The 23,952-nt window shown below is 48.8% G+C and overlaps 1 protein-coding gene across 1 annotated transcript in view; it reads left to right on the forward strand.

Moving 5' to 3' along the window:
• The window catches only part of LOC115648033 (bifunctional epoxide hydrolase 2-like), a 72,352-nt gene that overhangs the window by 18,319 nt on the left and 30,081 nt on the right, over window positions 1-23,952 (forward strand). The window contains exons 2-10 of the mRNA XM_030555111.1: window positions 2,181-2,265; window positions 2,997-3,156; window positions 7,935-8,125; window positions 8,410-8,532; window positions 11,923-11,997; window positions 12,547-12,642; window positions 16,065-16,143; window positions 18,810-18,844; window positions 19,626-19,652. Coding sequence (XP_030410971.1) covers window positions 2,181-2,265; window positions 2,997-3,156; window positions 7,935-8,125; window positions 8,410-8,532; window positions 11,923-11,997; window positions 12,547-12,642; window positions 16,065-16,143; window positions 18,810-18,844; window positions 19,626-19,652 — 871 coding nt within the window. The remainder of the gene's footprint in view (window positions 1-2,180; window positions 2,266-2,996; window positions 3,157-7,934; window positions 8,126-8,409; window positions 8,533-11,922; window positions 11,998-12,546; window positions 12,643-16,064; window positions 16,144-18,809; window positions 18,845-19,625; window positions 19,653-23,952) is intronic.

Here is a 23,952-nt window from a genome sequence, read left to right on the forward strand (position 1 = left end):
GGGTAGCAGAGCCCTCTGGTTGCACGTCTGCTCTGCAGTCTGACCAGCAAGGCATTGATGTTGGTGGGCAGCCAATGGGAGGTGAGGGCATCCAGCGTCTCACAGGATCGAGCCTTAAATAAGGGCGTTTTTTTTGTTGTTTTTTTTTAAAAGTTGCCTCTCGGCCCTTCGTTGTGGGGCTGGGTTAGTCATTGATGTGGATGGGTGCCCTTCCTGAGGTCCTGCTGCTGGGCACCCCCTAGGGGAAGGCGCTTTGGAGCAGCGACACTGCACGAATCCTTCCTCTAGAGCAGGGGTGGGCAAACTTTTTGGCCTGAGGGCCACATGGAGGTTCCAGAACAGTATGGAGGGCCAGGTTGGGAAGGCTGTTCCTCCCCAAACAGCCTGGCCCCTGCCTCCGACTGCCCCCTCCCTCTCCCTTCCCCGTGACTGCCCCACTCAGAATTCTCGACACACTCAACCCCTGCGCTGCTTGTCCTCTGACCGCCCCCTCCCAAGACCCCTACCCCTAACTGCCCCCTTGGCACCCCACCCCCATCCAACCCACCCTGTTCCTTATCTCCTGATTGCTCCCTAGCCACACCCCCACCCCCTGACAACCCCCCCAGGATTCCCACGCCTATCCAATTGCCTCCTGCCCCCTGATACCCTCTGCCCCTTATCCAACCTCCTCACCCCCTTACCATGCTGCTCAGAGCACCAGGACTGGCAGCCGTGCCTCTCAGCCGGAGCCAGCCACGCTGCTGCTCTGCCCAGCAGGAGCTCGCAGCCCCGCTGCCCAGAGTGCTGGCGGCACGATGAACTGAGGCTGCAGAGGAGGGGCTGGGGGCTAGCCTCTTCAGCCGGGATCTCAGAGGCCGGGCAGGAGAGTCCTGTGGGCCGGATGTGGTTGGTGGGCCGTAGTTTACCCACCTCTGCTCTAGAAGGTGAAAGTGCCACCCTATGTGCTACTGTGAGAGGTGCAGAGAATTGGGAAGAGAGAGAATGGTCTAAAGCAGGGGTGGGCAAAATACGACCTGTGGGCTATATCTGGTCCATCAGACCTTTCACTCCAGCTGGGGAGCGGGGTTGGGGGCTTGGAAGCAGCGGCATGTCCCTCTTCTGGCTCCTTTGCGTAGGGGCAGCCAGGGGACTCCGCATGCTGCCCTTGCCCCAAGCGCCGGCTCTCCAGCTCCCATTGGCCAGGAGATACTAGGGTAAAGGGGCCGTAGCTAAGATAGTCACAATGAGCAGAGTCCTGCAAATCCGCAGATATCCGCGGACCGTGTTTGCGGATTGGATGCAAATGCAAATCTTGTATGAGCACAGGGCTCTAACATTGAGACCCCAATCCTGAAACAACTACAATTAATACTAGATCTCAAATACTTTACAATGGAGTTCACTATCATCCCAATTAAACAGATGGGGAAACTGAGGCACAGGGCGGTGAAGTGAATTTCCCAAGGTTGCCCAGCAGTCCCAGTCCACTAGGCCACGTGGTGCCTCCCAATACAAATCAGTGATGGGATGAAATGAAGCCAAGGGAAAGTCTGAGATGAACGTCACAAAAGCTTTCCTGACGTAAAATCTACCTGACCACCAATATTCTTTTAGCAGAAGTGATAGAAGCTTCAGCACTCGAACTCCAGTTCTGGACTGTACAAAGCATCGGAGAGTGTTGCGAGCCACACTGCAGTGGCAAGGGATGAACCAAGCTTATTCTTTGGCTTGACTTGACTGGAGTTGCACCAGGGATTAATTTAGCCCACTAGCTTAATAGGCCATTTTCATCTCCAATGTTTGACTTAGAGGCCTTGTGCTCTCAAGTAAGATGACGTCTTTTCCGTAATTGATTTTCCCTCCCATGCTACTGGCTTTTATTCTGTGGCTTGCAGGACCAATGGGTAGATGATGCATAAGGAGAATAATATCCGGCTTTCTCTCTCAGCGCTCTGCAGTGTCAACAGGAGACACAGGAACAAACGTTTCCCCCACTCGATGAATCAAAGATCCATGGGGAGTGAGAAGCTCTCTTGTCAGTCCCTTTTCAGAGTAGAACTGAACTGTCGAATTGATTCCAGCCAGTCCATTGACAGTGCTTGGTCCCTGTCTTGCAGGAAGTTGTAACTTGACAGGAGCATCCTGGAGCCAGTTGCTGCTTGTTCGTTCCTTACTGTAATGTATTTGTTGAATTTTAGGAACTTTTTGCAAAATGTCATCCTTGGAGCAGGCCCCGACGGTCCCTATGCCAGAGCGATGAAAGGAGAGATCGTCTTATCTCAGGTAAGAGATCTCAGCTGAGCGCTGTGAGAGTTGAGCAGATGGGCAGGACATGACTTGTGTTGGACACAAGCTGTGCAGATGTCCTGCCAAGACAAGGTTTCTTCTTGACTCACCTGGTGAAGCTATTGCCTTTGGGCCAAGAAGGGGCTAGGTTTGAATCTTGACAATGGTAACTTTGTGGCATTCACACTTAGCTAGTCTGGCCTCAGGATGGGCTTAAGTCTGCTATAGCTTGGCAATTTCAACATCAGAAATAGCCTCCACCGGTGGTAGAGTAATTACTTGGCTTATGTCCAAGTCTTTTTCATTAGATCTAAAACAAAGTGTACTTGGTTCCTTTATATGTTCTGGCTAAATCCTTTCATTTCTGCTTTCTGGGGGAGAGGAGTCTTTAATACACTTCTACCCCAATATAACACTGTCCTTGGGAGCCCAAAAATCTTATCGTGTTATACGTGAAACCGTATTGTATTGAGCTTGCTTTGATCCACTGGAGTGCACAGCCCCCCGGGGCACTGCTTTACCGCATTATAGCCGAAATTGTATTATATCGGGTTGTGTTATATCAGGGTAGATGTATACTAGCTTATTGGTAACCCTTAAACTTCATTAGGAAATAGTTAATGCAGAGCGTGTGTATTGGTGGGATTCAGAGTTTTGAGTGACTTTCCCTCATTATGTGTTGAGATGTAACTTGATCTCCTTTGGGTGATGGGAACTCTGTTTTTAAGCTGGTTTCTGAGCTGGAAGAGGATTGCAAGAAGTTTGCTGCCTCCTTGGGGGCTTCTCTCCCGGAGACGTTCTCTGTGGCACAGGTCTTTGAGGATTTTATGACACAAGGAAAGCTCAATACTGCTCTTCTGCAAGCTGCGGTAACTCTCAGGAACAATGGTAAGTGATGGCTACTTGCTGTTAGCATTCCTTCCCACCCAGCTATGCTACACCAGTAACCACGTTCAGGTGTGATCCTGGTCTGTTCTTGTTACAATAGCGTTTCTCTTGTCCTGTGTGGACAGAAAAAATAGGTTCATAGATACACTGAAGGGCCATGTCCCAATGCTGATATGTCCCTAGGTTAAAACATGGTTAGGATATGGGCTTACTTCTTGCCACTGTGGACAGAAATTGCTTGGACTAAAACCATGTTTAAACATGGCTAATGTTTGCAGTAAATACTGGACCTGGTTTTCTTCCTTTTGTAGACCCACTGTATTTGATTGCCAACATTTCTCCAAGGACTCTTCTTATTGCAGTTAGTCTTTGACTTGCTGCTTGAAGGCAATGCAGGCAGAATCTCTGGCTTGTCCATGCTAGAATTCGTGTGGCTGTTGCGTGGATTTGTACTCCACCCTAATGTTTGTCCCCAACGGTGGTACAGCCAGATACTGAAACGGTGCTGCGGGCTAACTGGTGGTCACTCCATAGGAGAGTTTGCGCCAGTACAGTCCCTCCCTTCCTGGATGTTGCTTAACCACAATGGAAAATAACCATGTTGGAAAATAGTCTTAGCAATGTTGCTCCTATCTGGATCTCTGCTCTCATTTCCCTGAACCCCATCCTGTTCCTTGTGCTCTGCCCATTCCCCTCACTGACTTTCATTTCCTTCCTGGGCTTTCTGCCATGCTGCCCTCCTCTGCCATCACACAGGTGGTTCTCTTCCAGATCCCTCCTGAACACTTGCTGCTTCCAGCAATCTGTCCTCTTTCTTATCAGTAGTAACCCTACACCCTGCCTCCACTGCACTGATGTCCTGTGTCTCGTCTGTATTCATCTTGTCTCGCTTGGATTGCCATCCCTTTGCAGGGAACGTGTCTCTCAGTAGACCTCTGTTCCCTATAAATGGATAGCTGTGCCTGATACCTTTCTGACCGTGGCTGTTGATAATAACGTTCCATCCCTGGCCCAAATGTATCGTGAATTCCCACAATGCACCTTTCCCGAAGGGCTGGTTGCCGTTGGTCTCTGGCAGCAGCAGATAGCCATCACTCATCAGCAAATCATCCCAAATCCTCTAACCAATGAAGTCATGGGGCTTAGATGGGACTCTTTCTCTTCAAAATATTTCCCTGCTATTTACTTTCCATCACTTGACTAATTAGATATTCTCTCTGTGCGTTAATACCGGATAAATCAGGCATGCTGTCACCAAGCCAACAACAATTAAACAGTCTAGCAATCTCCGTAACACTGTTTCTCTTTGAAGGCACTAAGAGAACTCCAGAGGAGGGGAAATTATTAAAACAATGAGGCGTCTGGTGGCATCTTAAAGACTAACAGATTGATTTGGGCGTAAGCTTTCGTGGGTAAAACCCCCCACTTCTTCAGATGCATGGAGTGAAAATTACAGATACACGCATAAATATACTGGCACGTGAAGAGAAGGGAGTTACCTTACAAGTGGAGAACCAATGTCGACGACCAGTTCAGTCAAGGGGGATGTGGTCCACTCCCAATAATCGATGAGGAGGTGTCAATACCAAGAGAGGGAAAATTGCTTTTGTAGTGAGTCAGCCACTCCCAGTCCAATACACACTGCACCACAGAAACACTAACCCAGGAACCAATCCCTGTAACAAACCCCATTGCCTACTCTGTTCCCATATCTACTCTAGCGACACCATCATAGGACCCAACCACATGAGCCAGACCATCAGGGGCTCACTCACCTGCACGTCTACCAACGTGATCTATGTCATCATGTGCCAGCAATGCCCCTCTGCCATGTACATTGGCCAAACCGGACAGACTCTATGTAAATGAACAAATGGACACAAATCAGACACCAGGAATGGTAACATATAAAAGCCAGTAAGGGAACTCTTCAGTGTCCCTGGACACTCAATAACAGATTTAAAAGTAGCCACCCTTCAACAAAAACACTTCAAAAACAGACTGCAAAGAGAAACTGCAGAGCTGCAATTCATTTGCAAGTTTAACACCATCAATTTGGGCTTGAATAGAGACTGGGGATATGTCTACACTACAACATTTGTCAAATTTATAGAAGTCGATTTTTTAGAAATCGATTTTATACAGTCAATTGTGTGCGTTCCCACTTAAGACCATTAACTCGGCAAAATGCGTCCACATTACTGAGGCTAGCGTCGACTTCTGGAGCATTGCACTGTGGGTAGGTATCCCACAGTTCCCGCGGTCTCCGCCACCCATTAGAATTCTGGGTTGAAAACCCAATGTCTGATGGGGCAAAAACATTGTTGTGGGTGGTTCTGGGCACATCTCGTCAGGACCTCTCTCCCTCCCCTCCCTTCCTCCATGAAAGCAACGGCAAACAATCATTTCTCGCCTTTTTTTCCTGGGCTACCCATGCAGATGCCATACTATGGCAAGCATGGAGCCCGCTCAGCTCGCCATCACCATACGTCTCCTGGGTGCAGGTAGACGTGGTACGGCAGTGCTACACAGCAGCAGCTCATTGCCTTTTGGCATCAGATGGTGCATTATGATTTTTAGCCATCGTCGTTGTCTCTTGAGTGCTCTTTTAGCCGACCTCAGTGAGGTCTGTCGGGGCACCTGGGCATAAATGGGAGTGACTCCAAGTGATTCTCTTTTTAAGTTTCGTCTCCTAGAGTTTCAGTCCTGCCTGCAGTCATACTTCACCGTCTTCTGGCGAGCTGCCAGGAGACGACGATGGCTGGCAGTCGTACTGCACCGTCTGCTGCCAGCCTAAGAGAGATGGAGTGGCTCAAAACAAGAAAGAGACCAGATTTGTTTTGTATTTGTTTGCATTCATTTGCTCCTCCCTCCCTCCGTGAAACCAACGTCCGACAATTGTTTGGGTGAGGTCTGTCAGGGGCACCTGGAAAAGTTTAATGGAGATTTCGTCCTTCCTGGAATAGCTGGGGGAGGGATAGCTCGATATTTTGAGTATTGGCCTGCAAAGTGCAGGGTTTTGAGTTGAATCCTTGAGGGGGCCATTCTGTGTGACAGTTGTGTGTGTTTCTCTTTGATGCAAACCGACCCCCTTGGTTGATTTTTGTCATCAGTCGATCCTCCCTTGGCACTGCTGCAGGTCCCTCTTATAGCCTCTGTCCTTCATGCCCTTGGAGATTTTTTCAAATGCTTTGGCATTTCATCTTTTGGAATAGAGTTCTGATAGTACGGATTCGTCTCCCCATACAGCGATCATATCCCGTACCTCCCATTGGGTCTATGCTGGGGTTCTTCTGCGATTCTGGGTCTCCATCATGGTCACCTCTGCTGAGGAGATCTGCACTCACCTGCAGATCGCCACGCTGGCCAAATAGGAAATGAGATTCAAAAGTTCACGGGCCTTTTCCTGTCCAACTGGCCAGTGCATCTGAGTTGAGAGCGCTGTCCAGAGTGGTTACAATGGAGCACTCTGGGATAGCTCCTGGAGGACAATACCATTGAATTGCGACCACACTACCCCAACTTCGACCTGGCAAGGTCAATTTCAGCGCCAATCCCCTCGTTGGGGGAGGAGTACAAAAATCGATTTTAAGAGCCCTTTAAGTCAAAAAAAAATGGCTTCGTCGTGTGGACGGGTGCAGGGTTAAATTGATGTAACACTGCTAAATTCAACCTAAACTCGTAGTGTAGACCAGGGCTGGGAGTGGCTGGCTCACTACAAAAGCAATTTTCCTTCTCTTGGTATTGACGCCTCCTCATCAGTTATTGGGAGTGGACCCCATCCACCCGGACTTAATTGGCCTTATCAACACTGGTTCTCCACTTGTAAGGTAACTCCCTTCTTTTCAGGTGCCAATATATCTATGCCTGTATCTGGAATTTTCACTCCATGCATCTGAAGAAGTGGGGCTTTTGTCCCCGAAAGCTTACGCCCAAATCAATCTGTTAGTCTTTAAGGTGCCACTGGACTTCTCATTGTTTTTTGTGGATACAGACTAACATGGCTACCCCCGGATACTTGAGGGAAATAGAGTTACTCTGAGCTTCAGGGGAAAGAGTCCCACTGATTTAAATAAGCTTTGGATCAGACCCGGCTTGCATTAATCCTGAGAACAGCTGGATTTATTGGAAATAAACAAAAAAACAAACAAACCCAATCCTCAGTTGGGACTAGGTCAAACAGACCCAAGCAACCATACCACTGCCTTAGAAAGAGACTGCATCCAAATCCACTTGGAATGGCTGCCTTTGAACAGTCCCTCTATCTCCCAAAATGAAGTCCTGCTAGTTTCTGCAACCCAGTGGCCAGAAGCAGAAACCTCTGCTGGTGGCCGGATTCCATTCTGCCTACCTGAATTCCACCAACAATCCCGATGGGACATGGGATTCTTCTTCACTTCCTGTCCCAAACTGTTGTATAACAGAAGTGGTCTGCTCTTCATCTAACAACCTACCTGACCGTAAGATGGAGATGGGTAAATTTCTGAACAGGATTATGTGACTGGGTGGTGGTAAAAGGTCTTGATCGTGCACCCCTTGCTTCACAGGGAGTCCTCACTCAAGTGGTCCCCGCAGACTTCAGGAGTAAAGACATCTAGCATGAGTAGAGCCTTACAAAGTTTGTAAAGCTCTTTGAGGTCCTATGTGGTTAAAGTGGACATAGAAAGATGAGATGTGTAATTGCTTACAGACAATTGGGTGGTGGAAATAGAGATTCTCCTTAACCCTTCCCAGTCTGAATAGCCCCACGACCCATTTAGTCGTCTTTCCCGTTACAGGGTTCAGGACATGTGTGCTCACAAATAACTGGATAGATGACGGCCCTCAGAGACACATCACGGCTCTCTTGCACTCTCTGCTGAGGAGGCATTTTGATCTGGTGATAGAGTCTTGCCGCATCGGTCTGAAGAAGCCGGACCCTCGAATTTACAAGTATGCGCTGGACATGCTGAAGGCAAAACCGCAGGAGGTGCAGGCACAACTTACTTCTAGTTACGGGACAATGGCAAAGATTGTCCAAAGCGACCCAAGTAGACATACAAAGGGGCCTGGCTTTCAGAAAGTGCTGGGCACACCTGTTGGCTGTGAACCAGGGCTTCTCAAGTTGGGCACTCAAAATCAGTAGACACTGACGTGAAAATCTCTTGGCCCAAATCACTGGGGAATCACAGCAATGTCTCCTTCCCCCCCGTTCTCCCCAAACCTCTGCTATCCCTTGACTGACCCCAGGTTCTGAATCTCTCCTGAATCCAGGTTATTTTCCTGGATGACATCGGAGCTAACTTAAAACCAGCCCAGGAAATGGGAATAGCCACCATCCTTGTCAAGGACACTGATGCTGCCCTGAAGGAACTGCAGGACGTGTGTGGAATTCAGGTATCTGGTGGCTAACTGCTATCTGAATCTGTGCATTTACTGTCTCCTCCCTCTGGACAGAATACGTAGTTCAGAGTTTAGATACTGCAAAGCTGGGTGCAGTAGAAATATCCAACCTATGGTAGATAGACTCCTGTTCTTGCCTAGCCTACTATAGTTTAGAGAGACATTTCCATAGAGTGGCTCTCTTGACCTTGCACTGTACAGGGTTTTTCCGAGTGATGCTATAGGTGTGGCTGTGTTGGTAATTTTATTCCAAGGCCTGTTTTTGTTAGCGGACTCAGAATCCCTCGCAAATTGCACCTTTAGGCTAAAATGCTGTGTGCTTGTCCTTTAAGGGTTCCGGTCAAATTCAGCCAGGTCCAGATCACTCCTGGCTTTGCAGAACGAAACCCAGATAAGATGAGGCTGCCTGAAATGAAAAATGCCCTAATTTCACCTATCTCTGTTAGACAAGAGTCAAATTGTGCTGTCAGTTATGCCACTGTCAATCCAGAGTAACTTGGTTGTAGGGATGGCATTGCTAACACTGCTGTCAATCCAGAGTGAGAATAGAACCTGGTTCAGTTATGCAGTACCTGGGTGAATATAATCAAACAGGAGCAAAGGAGTCTGGCTCTTAGAAGGGTTAATCCTGCCGCTCTAATCTGTTAGAAATCTGTAGAAGAGGTAGCAAAATAGAGGAGGATATTGAAAGATCTGGCAGATAAAATTCATTTCAAAAGTCCAGCCCATGGATCTGATGAGGAGGTAAAGCCCTGTAATGGATTAAGAACTGTCAGGTAGGAACCAGAGTAAGACTTTAATGAGCACGGAAGGAGGTTAATGGTGTGGTGCCCTGAGGGTCAGTACTAAGAGGTGCCTTCTCCTTGGCTAAGGTGCTGGTGATTGTAATTCCACTCAGCCTTTCTCACCTTTTGCAGTGTTTGACTGATGTTGGCTTATTTAATCACAAGCCGATCGTATTACCACTTGCAGAGCCTGAGTGAAGCTTTCCAGGCTTCCCTGGCTCATAGGTTAATACCTTGTGGTGCCTGCCGTCTGCCAAGGCTCCTTCTTCCTGACCCTTTGTAAAGTCGGCTCCTCTCCCATCTCCTTACAGAGGGTCCCATATAGCTTCTACCCTTCCTCTCGCCCTTGGGAGAGTTGTCTGGCGTGATTAATAGTTCACCGAGTTATGTTAGCAGATGCTGGACTTTGCTGTGCAGAAATGCACTGTGACTTTGACCTTTATTTAATCAGACGCACAAGGTGGGTGAGGTATATTTTATTAGGCCGACTTCTGTGGGTGAAAGAGACAAGCTTTGGAGCTCAGAAGTTTGTCTTTCACCTACAGAAGTTGGCCCAATAAAATATATATGACCTCACCCACCTTCTGTCTCTCAAATCCTTTAACCGACACAGCTACAACAACCCTGCACACAACATTATTTTTAAGGCCATTCTAGTTATGTGAACGTACTTATCACTTGTATGTGATGCTTTTCTTCCGTAGAGCTCAAAGCATCTGATAAGTGTTAGATGATTGCGATTAGGTTGCTAATACCATGTTGTGGCAAAAATCCACATTGGGAGTGTAATGGCAGAATCTTTTAACCCCCAGAACTCAGGCAGCGGGTGTGCTCTGACCACTGCTTGACCAGTATTCTCTCATTGTTCCCTTGTGCTCCCCGCTGCCCGTTTGCTGCATCCGCCTGTTTCTTGTCTTAAACTTGATCTCTGCCCTTGAGAGTTTACAGTCTGTATCTTTGTGTTTGTACAGCACCTAGCGCAGGGGAGCCCTGATGCAGGATTAGAGTTTCTAGGCACTACAATAGTAGAAGTAGTAGCAATTACGGTTTAAAAGATTTTTAGTCTGTCTTGTAATGTAGCAGAGAGCTGTAGAGGTGCCTGACGCCAGGTGGTAGGGGTGAGGTTTTCAGCAGCATCCAAGTGTCTTAGCAGTATCCCACTGACAGTCATGGGACTTGTGCTGCTAAAGAAGCAATGTACCTTTGGAAAATCCTGTCCTGGCTGCCTGAATGAGGCTCTAGGTGCCCAGTGTCTTTTCATTTGGGTGCCTAGCTGTAGCCTACGTGCTTGAGTGGAAATGGATAGTGCAGAGGATTGGTGGTTGAGCATGAAGCCTTTTGCCTGTAGGTCACAAGCTCCAATCCAGGCCTGATTGGCAGCTGCCACCATTGGGTAGCTGATTGGTAGCTTAGGTTACCAGGAAGAACAAACCAAGTGTTTCATTCTGTCTTCACCAAAGTTAGTGCCCATTTGGCCCTCCTGGTTGATGGTCTCCCCAAGAGACCGAGCCCTGGAAGCAAGAGACTGAGCAGTACCCTTGGTGTATTAGAATCGCCTGGAAATCTTCTTATATTGCTTGCTTTTACGACTCTCATCTCTCCATTCTCAGGGAATCCTCACTCTTAACAGGGGTTGGGGAGCTCTATCAGGTGTATCTTGTGTTCTCCAATGTGCATGTAACACCTAGCTACATGCAATCTTCCTTCCCAGGCTTTTCCCCTTAGTGTAGGTATTTACTTTTCAAGCCGTGAATTAATTGAATCCCCTTAATCAGAGAGGACCTGAAACCAGTACCTCCCGTCTGAGCCTGCCGGATTGCTTCTGGTGGTTCTAGATTGGGTTCTAGGAGTGTCTGCTGCAGGCAAGTGCTATCCCAGCTTGGATAAAGACAGTTCTGGATCTGAAAGCTGCCTCCTGGCATGTTTCCATGTAGACCTGCAAAGGAATAATGGCACTGGATGAGTAAGGCCTATTCCTCTTCCCTCAGCTGTGAGAGCACGGCAGTACTGCTAGCCCAGTCCTGGACTCCGCCACGCAGCCCCACCAAGAGTTGTCTTAGCCAGTCTGGGTTCTCTTCTGCAGATACTGCCAGTCTTACCAAATCACGTGGGGTTTTCATAATATGGTCAAACAGCTAGACTTGCAGCGGTGCTCAAACTGTGGGTTGGGACCCCACAGTGGGTCACCAGGGCTGGCTTGCTGGGGCCTGGGGCAGCGGGGCTCAGGCTTCGGCCCCCTCACTTGGGGCGGTGGGGCTCAGGCTTGAGCTTGTGCCCCCAACATGGGGTAGCGGAGCTCAAGTGGGCTCAGGCTTTGGTCGTCCCTCCTGGGGTTGTGTAGTAATTGTTGTTGTGGTCAGAAGAGGGTGGCGGTGCAGGGTACTTTGAGAACCCCTGAGCTAGAGGCCTGATGAGCTACGACCATTTTGAATGAAGGAAGCTTCCCAAAGAGGGTGGGGCTGGTTTAGAAGGCTGGCTGAGCAGTAGAAAGTTATTGTCTGGGGCAAACAGCCTGTGGCCACTGTGTGTTGCTGGGCACCAACAATGGCAGTGACGGGGTCTGGTGTAGAACTGAGAACTTTCTTTATTCACGATATAGCTTCTTGGCCATGAAGAGACTCTGCCAATCGCATGTGACCCAGTGAACGTGACCCATGGTTATGTGCCAATTAAGGTAGGCTGTAACGACCGGTGTGTTAGGAAAGCCATCTTGATAGCTAAGTGTCCCAGTACTATGGTGTTGAGGGCCATAAGTATCCCGTGATGGGCCCTCCCCATGCATGTGAAGGGTGTTAACGTCGTGGAGGGAGAGAGGTGGCTGTGTCCATATATGAAGACTGTGGGCACACTGTGTGGTGTTTAACAGCAATGGGCTGAAATTCAAGCAAGGCAGATAGAGACTTTACACAGGGGGATGTTTTCTGACCGTATGAGACTGTCTCTGAGGGTCAGGCTGGAAGCCAAATCCTCTAAAACAGGAGCGGATAGAGCACTGGTCTGGTCTCTGCTGCAGGATAGGCTGGGCTACGGGAAGGTGGGGAATGTTTACAGCCAGGGGCTAAGGTTCTGGATGGCCGATGACCCGAGTGCCAGGCGCTGGGGCCAGCTTCTGTATGCCAGCACACAGCGAGGGGGTGGGGTGTAATTGCTGGATGTAAAACGGAGGGGGAAGGACTGTGGGGCAGGGAATGAACTTGTGCTATTTGTCTGTTCTTCCCTCTAGCCTGGAGTCCAGCTGCATTTTGTCGAGATGGGGGATGGCCCAGTGGTGTGCCTCTGCCACGGCTTCCCTGAATCCTGGTTCTCCTGGAGGTACCAGGTAACGCCAAGCCGGGCCAATGGCTGGCAGCGGTGCTGTCTGTGTATCCACCTCTGTGCAGTGTGTTGTGGCCATTTGTTACGCAGCAGTGTGGCCTTCCATGAGAAGAAGGGGGGGGTGTCTCTCACTTGTGACTGTATGGTGAGGGGTGGAGGCCACTTCTGACTCTACCTCATTCCTAGTGTGTCTCCCATTGCCCTCTTCCATCTGCAATCTAGAGCTCCTCCCTCCGTCTTTGTCCGTCCTTCCTTCCTTCCCTCTCCCAGCCCCTTCTGCTCTGCTGAAATGGCTGGTCGGCCAGGCCGTGATGGCAGGTTCCACTGCCTCCCCCCCGTCAGTTTGGAGCAGTGGGGAACTTGCCCTGGCAGACTCAGAGCAGTAACAGTCTGTCCTGGCCCAGCAATGCTCTGGCTGGTGGTAATTGCCGGGTGTTGGTGGGAGGTCCCCTGAGCGCATGGTTTGGGCTGAAGCCCCCATGAGATCTGCTGAGCGACCGTCCTGGCACACAGCTCTAGGTGTTCAGTGACGCGCCTGCTTCCCGTGAGGGCTGGGAGCAGCAAGCCAAGGCAGAGCATTAGGTGCTGTGGGGCACCACCTTGTCCTCTTCGCTCGGCCTCTCACTTCTGCCTTGCCTTCCCCCACTGCTGTTCCAGCCTGGGGCCTGCACACAGCTCTGCTGGGCCACCTCTAGCAGCTCCTCTTGGCCAGGTGGCTTTGCAGGCACCCTGCTGCCTCTGAGGCCTCATGTTGAGCCCCTTAAACTCCACACAGTCTCTTCTGGCTGACAGTGCCCCACTTGGAGGTGGCTTAACACAAGTGAGTCACACAGTCCTCGGGGGCCCAAGGCTACCATGGTAACCCATGAGTTCAGACCTGGCCCTGGTTGATCTGCCACACCGGGAGCTCTTCCTCTGTCCCAGGCTGCTCCACCCAAAGCCGCCAGTCCCAGACTCTGGCGTTGCTTCCTTCTCCTGTCAGCCACACCCTATTCCCACGCCTTCCTGCCTGGGGCCCTTCCTGCTTTGACAGGTCACTCCCGGACCCTAACTGGCTGGAGCCTCAGGTTTCTGGGTCTGACTTCCAACCTGCCTTGTACTGGGGTCTTCCCTGCAGGAGCCTCTCTTACATTCTGCAGTTTTCCTAGCTTCCCCCTTTACTGCAGCCACCTGCTGCCCTTCGTAGGGAATTACCTGGTCCAACCCAGCAGGGTTGGCCTGCCCCAGGCCCTCTGGCCCAAGAGGATCAAGCCACCCTGTTGCAACACCTTCATTGTGATCTGCTGTAGCCTGGCTGGGCTCTGCACCTCTCTCACCTCTTGGGAAATGAGTAAGTTAAAAATTACTTAAACAAGTTAGATGTCTTCAAGTCACCAGGGTCTGATGAAATGCATCCCAGAATATTCAAGAAGCTGACTGAGGAGGTATCTGAGGTATTAGCAATTATCTTTGAAAAGTCACAGAAGACTGGAGAGATTCCAGAAGACTGGAAAAGGGTGAATGTAGTGCCCAGCTATAAAAAGGGAAATAAGGACAACCTGGGGAATTGCAGATGAGTCAGCTTAACTTTAGAACCGGGAAAGATAATAGAGCAAATAATTAAGCAATCAATTTGCAAACACCTAGAAGATAATAAGGTGATGATAAATAACAGTCACTATGAATTTGTCAAGAACAAATCAGGTCAAACCAACCTAATAGTTTTCTTTGACAGGCCTTGTGGCTGTGGGGAAGTGATAGATGTGGTATAACTTTACTTTAGTAATGCTTTTGATACTATCTGGCATGACCGTTTCCTAAAAAAACTAGGGAAATGCAACCTAGATGGAGCTACTATAAGGCGAGTGCATAACTGGTTGGAAAACCGATCCCAGAGAGTAGTTATCAGTGGTTCACAATCAAGCTGGAAGGGCATAAGGAGTGGGGTCCCACAGGGATCAGTTCTGGGTCCGGTTCTGTTCAATATCTTCATCAATGATTTGTATAATGGTATACACAGTACACTTATAAACTTTGCAGACAATAGCAAGCTGGGAGGGGTTTCAAGTGCTTGGAGTTTAGGATTAAAATTCAAAATGATCTGGACAAATTGGAGAAATGTTCTGAAGTAAATAGGATGAAATTCAATAAGGACAAATGCAAAGTACTCCACTTAGGAAAGAACAATCAGTTGCAAACATACAGAATGGGAAATGACTGTCTAGGAAAGAGTACCGCAGAAAGGGATCTGGGGATCATAGTGGACCACAAGCTAAATATGAGGCAACAGTGTAACGCTGTTGCAAAAAGGATCATTTTGGGATGTATTAGCCAGAGTATTGTAAGCACGACACGAGAAGTAATTCTTCTGCTCTACTCCGCGCTGATTAGGCCTCAGCCGGAGTACTATGTCCGATTCCGGGTGCCACATTGCAGGAAAGATGTGGACAAATTGGAGAAAGTCCAGAGAAGAGCAACAAAAATGATAAAAGGTTAAAAAAACACATGACTTATGGGAGAGGATTGAAAAAACTGAGTTTGTTTAGTCCGGAGAAAAGAAAACTGAAAGGAGACAACAGTTTTCAAGTACAAAAAAAAGTTGTTACAAGGAGGGAGAAAAATTGTTCTCTCTAACCTCTGAGGATAGGACAAGAAGCAATGGGCTTAAATTGCAGCAAGGGAGGTTTAGGTTGGACATTGGGAGAAACTTCCTAACTGTCAGGGTGGTTAAGCACAGGAATAAATTTGCCTAGGGAGGTTGTGGAATCTCCATCACTGGTGGTTTTAAAGAACAGGTTGGACAAACACCTGTCAGGAATGGTCTAGTTATTACTTGGTCCTGTGTTGAGTGCAGGAGACTGGATGCGATGACCTCTCGAGGTCCCTTCCAGTCCTACACATCTGTGATTCTATGACCCAAAGCACATTTTTGAACCCACAGCCAAGAAGTGATTGTGCACAAATGAACTCTGCTCCCCAGCCCTCTTTCTCTCTCGCTGATTGAATGTCTAGTATGAAGTTCATGTCCCACCTCTAACCCCCGAGGAATCTCTGCACCGATCCAGGGTTTATTCTTTTGGTCTCTGCCTCTGGAATTTGCCTCGGCCTCAGTCTAAATGCCAATGCACCACGTAAGGCACCTTCACTCTTCAGTGGCTGACTCTCGTTCTGAGTGTGGTGCTAGCTGGCACGGATTGTCTTGCCCAGTGTTTGGCTGGCTACAGTCATTTGCTAGAGCAGTGTCTGTTGTCGTTCTTACGCCTCTTCCAGCGTGTGGAATTCACGTGGCAGCTTCGCTTTTGTGACTGATGTGTCATAGTCATTATCATGCTGGATGCTAATAGGGGACAGTTCAAATAAACGAAAGTCCACTTCCCAGTTGTGGGCGAGCTACAGCAGGTGCAAGTCTGTTTCCCAAGGTCACGTTTCTTTCTGTTTTTGCTCTAGATCCCTGCTTTGGCTGAGGCTGGCTTCCGGGTCCTGGCTTTGGATATGAAAGGCTACGGAGATTCCACTGCTCCCCCAGGTCAGTCGGGTTTCCCATCCTCTCCTCCTCCCTCCTGCCCCCTTAGAGGGGGCAAGCAACAAAAGGCAGAGATAAATTGCTTGGCCTTCTTCTGGCGTGTCTGTGTGTCTGCTGGATCCTAGCTAGGACTGTTGTAGTGGAGATGAGCTGGAAGAAGTTGAGGCTGAATATTGGGTAGAAAACACTCTTGGTGAGAACTATTTAGGCTGTGGGAGTCTCCCAAAGGAAGTGGGGAAAGCCCTGATTCTTGGGAGAATGTCTCGTCCTTTGGTAAAGTTCCTGGGAATATAGGGACTGTAGGGAAGAATTGCACCCTTGCAGGGAGATGAACTGGATAGTCTGACACACTCTTCCATTGCGCTAACGTTTAAGTCTGTGATGTGGCACAAACTGAACACAGCCAAAACCATCTTGACATGCGCTTGGTATCTGTATGTCTGCCGACCCACTCGTGTCCTTCCCCATAACCTCCCAAGGGTTCCTGGAATCTCCTGGTGTGATGTGAGCGCAGGCTGGGAATCTATTCCTTCTAGTGTTGGTCTGAGGAGTGGCTTGGATTTGAAATGGTCCTGAAGCAGGGGAAGTAAATACAAAAGCCTCCCAATGTTTACATGGTATCAAGGAGGAAACCACCTGCCGTGTCAGTTATAAAAGTGCTGCTCACGACACTGGACTGTTTCGGGCCGTCTTATTTTCATTGCCTGTCTCTTTCCATCCCTGGCACAACCTTGATGTGAACTTGCCCACAGGATGCCTTGGGAGAATAGCTCCAGAAGAAGTGACTTGGCAGTAGATACCCAAGTTGTCTCCTTAGCTTCTAAGCTGAGCAGGGTCAGGCTTGGTTGGTACGTGAATGGGAGACCTTCCAAGAAAACCCAAGGGGGTGATCCAACTGGTGGTGCTCTTCCTTGACCTATTCCATCATTGTCTGCGGCTGCCAACAAGTGGTGGCATTGGATAGGGAGAACGCCCTGGCTACCGGCATCTTACACCCTCTTTCCTTATAAGGTGCTTTGCATGAACTACCCAACAGCTGCTGGATCTCAGTGACTTTCAGTCACTACCAGCCTGGGCTGGATTTGAACCAGCAAGCCAGGAGTGAGAGGCTCTGTCACCCATTAACGATCCCCTGAGCCATCTGTAAGCCTGGGGGATGAGGGGTCATTGCAGCCATCTATGCCTGATGACTAGCAATAACAGTGCAGCACGCACTCCTCTATCCTGAGGCAGCAGGAGCTGAGGGGTGTCGCTAGCTGGTTGAGTGGGTTCGTTACTGACACCCACCCTACCCCGCTTGCCTGAGTCTTCCCCTGCATGGCACTAATACAGAGGTTGGGAGGCTGGCTGGGATCCCCAGAGCCGTCTGAACCTGTTAGTTCTAACCAGGTTTGGATTGAGGCTGTAACCACATTGTTATGCAATGTCTGTGTCGAGCCAAATAGCTTTGTCTTGTACAGTGCATCTTCCTTTGTGCTTCAGGGCATTGGACTGTTTCGGGCCGTCTTTGCTTCAGGGCATTTGCGCACGACTCTGAGAGTGAACATCTGGGGGGCTGGGAAGGGAAGAGCTGGGGATAGAAGGCCCTGTGAAATGCCATTGCTAATCTTGAGGGCTGATCAAAGCAGCAGCCCTCACTGTTTGCACTATGTTAATTTCACTATGAACATTGCCGTGGTGCCCACAATGGACCAGAGGCCAGACTGACGTAGGTATTTAGGCACCTAAAGATGCAGAGGCACATCTTTCTCTCTTCAGGCATCTAAACCTGGCCCTGGGCACTTTCCGAACCCAGCGAAGCACAGAACAACATCAACCCAAGAAGTTTGAAGTCTAAAGAGACAAGGGTGTGGGAGGAGAGGGACACTACATACAAGTGATCAGGAGGGTGATCGGCGTGTGCCACGTCTGTTCCCTTTTCTGCGGCTGCCTTCACCTAGGTCCTGCCAGTGCCCAGTGTCCTCTTTAATGGCTACCCCGAGCCTATTTCCTTCCAACAGCCCGTTTCCCACCCCTCCCCTCTGCTCACTGAGTTACATCCACTGCCGTGTTATTGGTGCACTGGTAGATCTAAGGCCAGAAGGGACAATGCTGGTCCCCTCCCCTCTCCCCTACACCAGCTGGCTGGTTCCTGCCTCAAGTCTAGTAACCGGTGGTTGAACTGACGTGTTCCTTTTTAATATGGTTGCAAATACTCATGTGCTTCCTGTGGTAAAGTGTCCCGTGTCTCACAATGTTATTTAAACCGGACCAGCACATCTGAGCTGCTTGCCTAGGAACTGGTTGAGCCCAGCAGGTGCGTTTTTACAGAGGGCTTTTATGTCTGGACAGAGAGTGGCTGTGGGGGAGCCAACCCCTGCTGGTGAGAACCTGCCATAGAAGGATCATTTCCCACCCCTGACCTGCTGCCACCACCATTAAAATGCACCTACCTCTAGGGTTGAACCCAGCAGCCATATTTCATCAACGTCCCAGAGCAGGCCTATGGAAATCCGCCTTTAAAGATGGTGCAGTGGGTGATGAGATGAATCCTGGTTTGTATTGAACTTTTGTAGAGCTGGTGGGAGCCGGGGGGCGCAGCCTGGTACATGGCAGATTTAGAATGTTAAAAAATTAAATGGAAGGATACGTAAGTGAGCTCAATAATTAATTTTTGTTGTTGTTTGCAGACATAGAAGAATATTCCCAGGAAGAAATATGCAAGGTAGGAGACAGTGTCCTGATTTCTGTTTGTGACCTAGGTCTGTCTGTATTATGGAACCACGGTCCGAGCTCCCTAGTTAAAGTCCTAACCGGCATATCTCTATGGATGGTAGAAAAGGGTCCAGGATGGGGTGGGAGAACAAAGGCAGTCCCAAGGCTGCTGTTTCCAGCTCGAGGGAACGGTGCTCCTTGAGTGACTGAACTTAGTTGGGCAAGGAGTGCAGTATAAATCCGACTCTCTGGTCAGTGGTTCGCAGTACTGTACAGCGAAGCTTGCGCTTCGTCTGCGAGGCTGCCTGCAACGCCGCAGATCCCGGAAGGAAAGACTCCCTGAGGCCAGGATGAGGTCTCCTTGTTGCATAATCTTTATTAGTAGTAACAGTAACACTGAGGGGCAAAGATCAGGGCCCGTCGTGCGAAGCACTGCATGGACAGAGTGAGACAGTCCCTGCCCCAAAGTGTTCATGGTCTAAAAAGACAAAACGGTAGATGGGGAACTTCAGCACAACTGTGACCCGGCTGGCAATTTGAATCCAAATCCCCTGAATGCCAGCCCAGTGCCTCCCTCCCAGACCATCCTTCCTGCCTAATCTTAAAGAGAGGACTTGGAGTACAGGGCCCTGACCTTGTAGGGATGGGGAGATGTATTGGATCTCAGGTGACTTTGGAGACCTCTTAGTGAAGGCAAACAGCCTTCAGAATCCTGTTGGCACTTAAGATAGTGGCATGTTCATCGCTAAGAAATCTGATTATCTGTTTTTTTTCTTTCCCCCCCTTCGCAGGATCTTGTAGTTTTCCTGGACAAACTGGTGAGAAACCCCCTGTGACTTTCATTTTTCCTTTGCTAAGCGTACAGAGATGCACAAATCCAAGCGGTGGGATTGCTTTGGGCCACAGCCAGAGATCCTGGGGAAAAGCATTATCAGATGTGTAACTTGTACACTCCCCCTGCCCCCAACCCATTCTTCCTTGTGCAGCGTTACCCCAGACTGGCTGGGAACAGAAGTTGCCAAGGAGAGACCAGGAATGAGCTGGAAATGCCTCTAAAGCTTTCCCTTGTGTAATCTTGAATTAAAGGGGTCGGGGGGTGGGGGCGGAGAGGAGATGAAAGGCAGATCCCTGGTGACTCACTGAGCAGCTCAAGTGGATGGTTTAATTAATTCTGCCTCTTGGCTAAGATCAAATCTAGTATTAGTTTAATATCTGATACATCCTCTGCTGGGAGATGTGCTTGCCTAAGAGATGAAGGCAGCGATTGCCATCTCGTCTCACAACAATTAACCCGTGTAATCATTGCATTAGACTAGCTCAGCATAAGTTCTTGGGTTTTGCTTTTTACTAACCTCAGACGTATATGGTTCTCTGGGCTGATGGAGAAGAGAGGAGGGTGTATGCATGTCCGAGAGGAAGGATGTTACGATCTTAGAGGACATGCAAAGAATTGCAGACTTGTGATACGTTCCCCTCGGGTCACCGTGTGGGTCTGTCTGTGCTGGGAGCTTGAGTAGGCCGATGCGCTAGCTCTGTCCAAGCAAGCGCACTAAGAGTAGCAGCACAGCTGGGGATAGCGTGGCTGGTGGGTTGGGCTAGCCAGCCGAGTGTGTACCCAGGGCTTCCGGGCCGGTTTGTATGCAGGCAGCTAGCCTGCACTGCTGCCCGTGCTATTCCCAGCAACGCGTCTCTTTGCAGCACGCTTGCTCGAGCAGAGCTAGTGCCTGGCTGCCCACTCAGGCTGGGAATTGTGTCCCTTGCTGCAGTGTAGACACCAGGGGCAGGTGATCCACGCAGGAGCTTGCACAACTCGAGACTGTAAGAGATTCAGCTCTGAGCAGGGGGTGGGACTAGATCATCTCCTGAGGTCTCTTCCAACCCTGATCTGTGATTCTCTGACCCGGCTACTGGGCAGTCTGGGGAACCCCTGCCATTCTGTGTCTCCTGGCTGTGTGAAGAAGTGTCTTGCTTTAAGTGCGTTCCTGCGTTAGCCTTTCACTGCTAGAGAATTGCGTTGATTTATTGAGATGAAGGTTGCAAATGAAACGTGTTTGGTCCCCGTGGAGTGCCTGGAATATTATATATGTAAGAATAAAGAGTGTGTGTGTGGGGGGAGTGGACTGTATCCTGGAAGGAAAAGATGCTGAGGAGGATTTCGGGATCCCAGTGGGATGCGGTGGCAGAAAAGGTCTAATGCAATCCATGGATGTATAAATGGGAATGGTGAGTAGGAGCCGGGAAATGATTTTATCTCTGTCTGCTGCCCTGGTGAGACTGATGCGGAAATACTGCAGCTAGTTCTGGTGAGCGCATTTTTAAAAGGATGTTGAAATATTGGCCATGGTGCAGAGGAGAGCTACACGTACACTGAATGGCTGCAGACCAGGCCTTCCAATGAGAGGCTTAAAGAGCTGAATGGATTTAAAAAATATATATATTGAGAGGTGACTTGATTACACTGTAAAGTACTTTCATGGGGAGAAAATATCAGGCTCTGAGGGCTCTTCAACTTAGTGGAGCAAGGCAGCGCAAGAACCAATGGCTGGAAGCTGAAACCAGACCATTTCCAATTGGAAACAAGGCAGATTTTTACCACTGTGGGTGATTAATGATTGGAACAAACTACCAAGTGACGTGGTGGATTCCCCATCTCTTGAACTCTGCATGTCAGGGCTTGGCTGCCTTTCTGGAAGATTTGCTTTAGCTGAACACAATAATATAAAACCTAATTCTTGTATAGCATTATTTTCAGCAGCAGCTCGCTGGGCGCTTTACCAAGGAGGTGTCGTTATCCGCACTCGACAGGTTATTGGGCTCAATACAGGGGTGACTGGGTGAAATTGAATGGCCTGTGCTGCACAGGGGGACAGACTAGATGAGCATATCGTCCCTCTTGGCCATCCAGTCTATGAATCTGATGGAATTTATAGCTGGAAATGAACTGGCTCGACCAGCTCTTTGAGCAGACCTAGATTCAAATTCTTCTTCCTGGGTTTTCTCGAGGTGAAAGTGTTAAGTTTTTATGGAAGTTTTCAGGCAGCTTTGGTATAGTTCAAAAAGCAAAGTGCTGAGATAACTTTGACCTCCACTGCACAATTGTTAAGGTTTTTTAAAATGTTTATCTTCCTTGTATTCCTTCCCATTACCATAGTTTCAAGTGCTTCACAGTCTTGAATGTATTCATCCTCACAACACCCCTGGGAGGTAGGGGAGGCTGTTCTCCCCATAGCACAGGAAGGAAACTAAGCATACATCTACACAGCCACATGACACCCCTGGCTGGCCGGGCTTGCTTCAGGGCTATTTCATTGCTGTGTAGACTTCGGAGCATGGTCTGGAGCCTGGGCTCTAGAACTCTGCAAGGTAATAGGGTCCCAGAGCTCGGACTCCAGCTGGAGCCCGGAAGTCTACACAGCAATGTAACAGCTCCACCAGCTCCAGTTGGCTGGCATGGGCCAGCTGTGGGTTTCTAGTTGCTGTGTAGATGTACCCTGAGACCCAGAAAGACTTGACCAAGGTCACAAAGGAAGTCTGTGGTAGAACAAGGAATTGAACCCTGGTCTTCCTAACTCCTAGGCTAGTGTCCTGACTGTTGGACTGTACTTCCCTCTGTGAATGTTTTTTCTGCCTAGACTTTTTAAGCTAATGTCTGAACTGCCAGGGATTTATCTAAGCTACCTTGACTGCTCCTTTCTGTTGTTTAATGCTGGCGCTTTACGCTCTTGGTGTTGGATTACTTTGGGTCTTGGCCGTCTTAACTTGGAGAGTTTATTGACCCTGCATGTGTGCTCATAGGGCTGAGCTGTCACGTCTTCTACGGGGCAAATGGATCCGAATTTCCTACACTGAACATAAATGTTCTGGACTGGCCTTTGTGCCCCTCATTCCGGGGGTTGGTTTGTCCTGTCACTGCGTTACAATTCATCCTCTTTGTTTTCAGTTTAAACCAATTCTCAGGTTTTACAAAAAGGATTATTCATCTTTTTCTGATTTTCACCCTACTTTTGTATCATTCAAATAGATAAAAATACCTTGTTTTATTAGGAAACTATACTACATTGCATGAGGTATATATTTCGATAATACATTAGTCTCTGTGTGTATGCAAAGCTGCCTGTTGAAGTAAGATTGTATTGGTCTAGCTCAGGAGTTCTCAAACTGGGGGTCGGGACCCCTCAGGGGGTCGCAAGGTCATTACATGGGGGGTCGAGAGCTGTCAGCCTCCACACCAAACCCTGCTTGCCTCCAGCATTTATAATAGTGTTAAATATATTAAAAATGTATTTACTTTATTGGGGGGGGGGCACATTCAGAGGCTTGTGATGTGAAAGGGGTCACTAGTCAAAAAAATGTTTGAGACCCACTGATCTAGAAGATCCACACAACAAACAGGAACACACGCAAGCTCTGAAGTGTGTGTGCATTTGAATGTACTGACGAATCTCCTGCCCACCGCGTACATGTTTCAAGCTGTTAGCAGGTATTGGTTTAAAGATTTGCAACACTGCAATGGGAAGACCATGAAAATCGGTATCGGAATATGTTTCAGAGCACACAGAAATATTTGAAAGTTTAAAAAAAAAACAGGAAAAAAAGATGTGTACGCACTGCAAATGGTGTGGCCCAATTATTTAATGTAAATACTTACAGGCTGATAGTTCTAAGTCTACAACAATAAACGGTTTATTCAAACGAAAAGTTTTATTTGGGGATTAGAGATGAATTGTTAAACTCAGAGGTGGCGTTGTGTTTTGAGTGCTGTTAGTTCTGCAGCGAACCACAATTGGTGAACGGAATTCAAAGCATTAATCCACTGAATACCTTTTTCCCCATGTCTTTCCCTCCACCAAAATAAACCCCTGATTTTCACCTGTTTTTCTTGTTGTGGCAAGAAACACTGATAAATTCCTGGGAAAAATTAAATAAAACTGAAAACAAAGGTCTTTAAGTATAATGCATTCTGCTTGGCTGCTGCAGCTGTCCTGTGTAAGTGTCCCTTGGCCTGATTTAAACAGCAAGGGGGCAGCGGTGCCATTACCGCTAAGCAGGGCCAGCTCCGGGCACCAGCTGAGCAAGCTGGTGCTTGGGGCGGCAGATTCCAAGGGGCGGCTTCTGTCC

The sequence above is a fragment of the Gopherus evgoodei genome, chromosome 3 (assembly GCF_007399415.2).
Source record: "Gopherus evgoodei ecotype Sinaloan lineage chromosome 3, rGopEvg1_v1.p, whole genome shotgun sequence".
Taxonomy (NCBI): domain Eukaryota; kingdom Metazoa; phylum Chordata; order Testudines; family Testudinidae; genus Gopherus; species Gopherus evgoodei.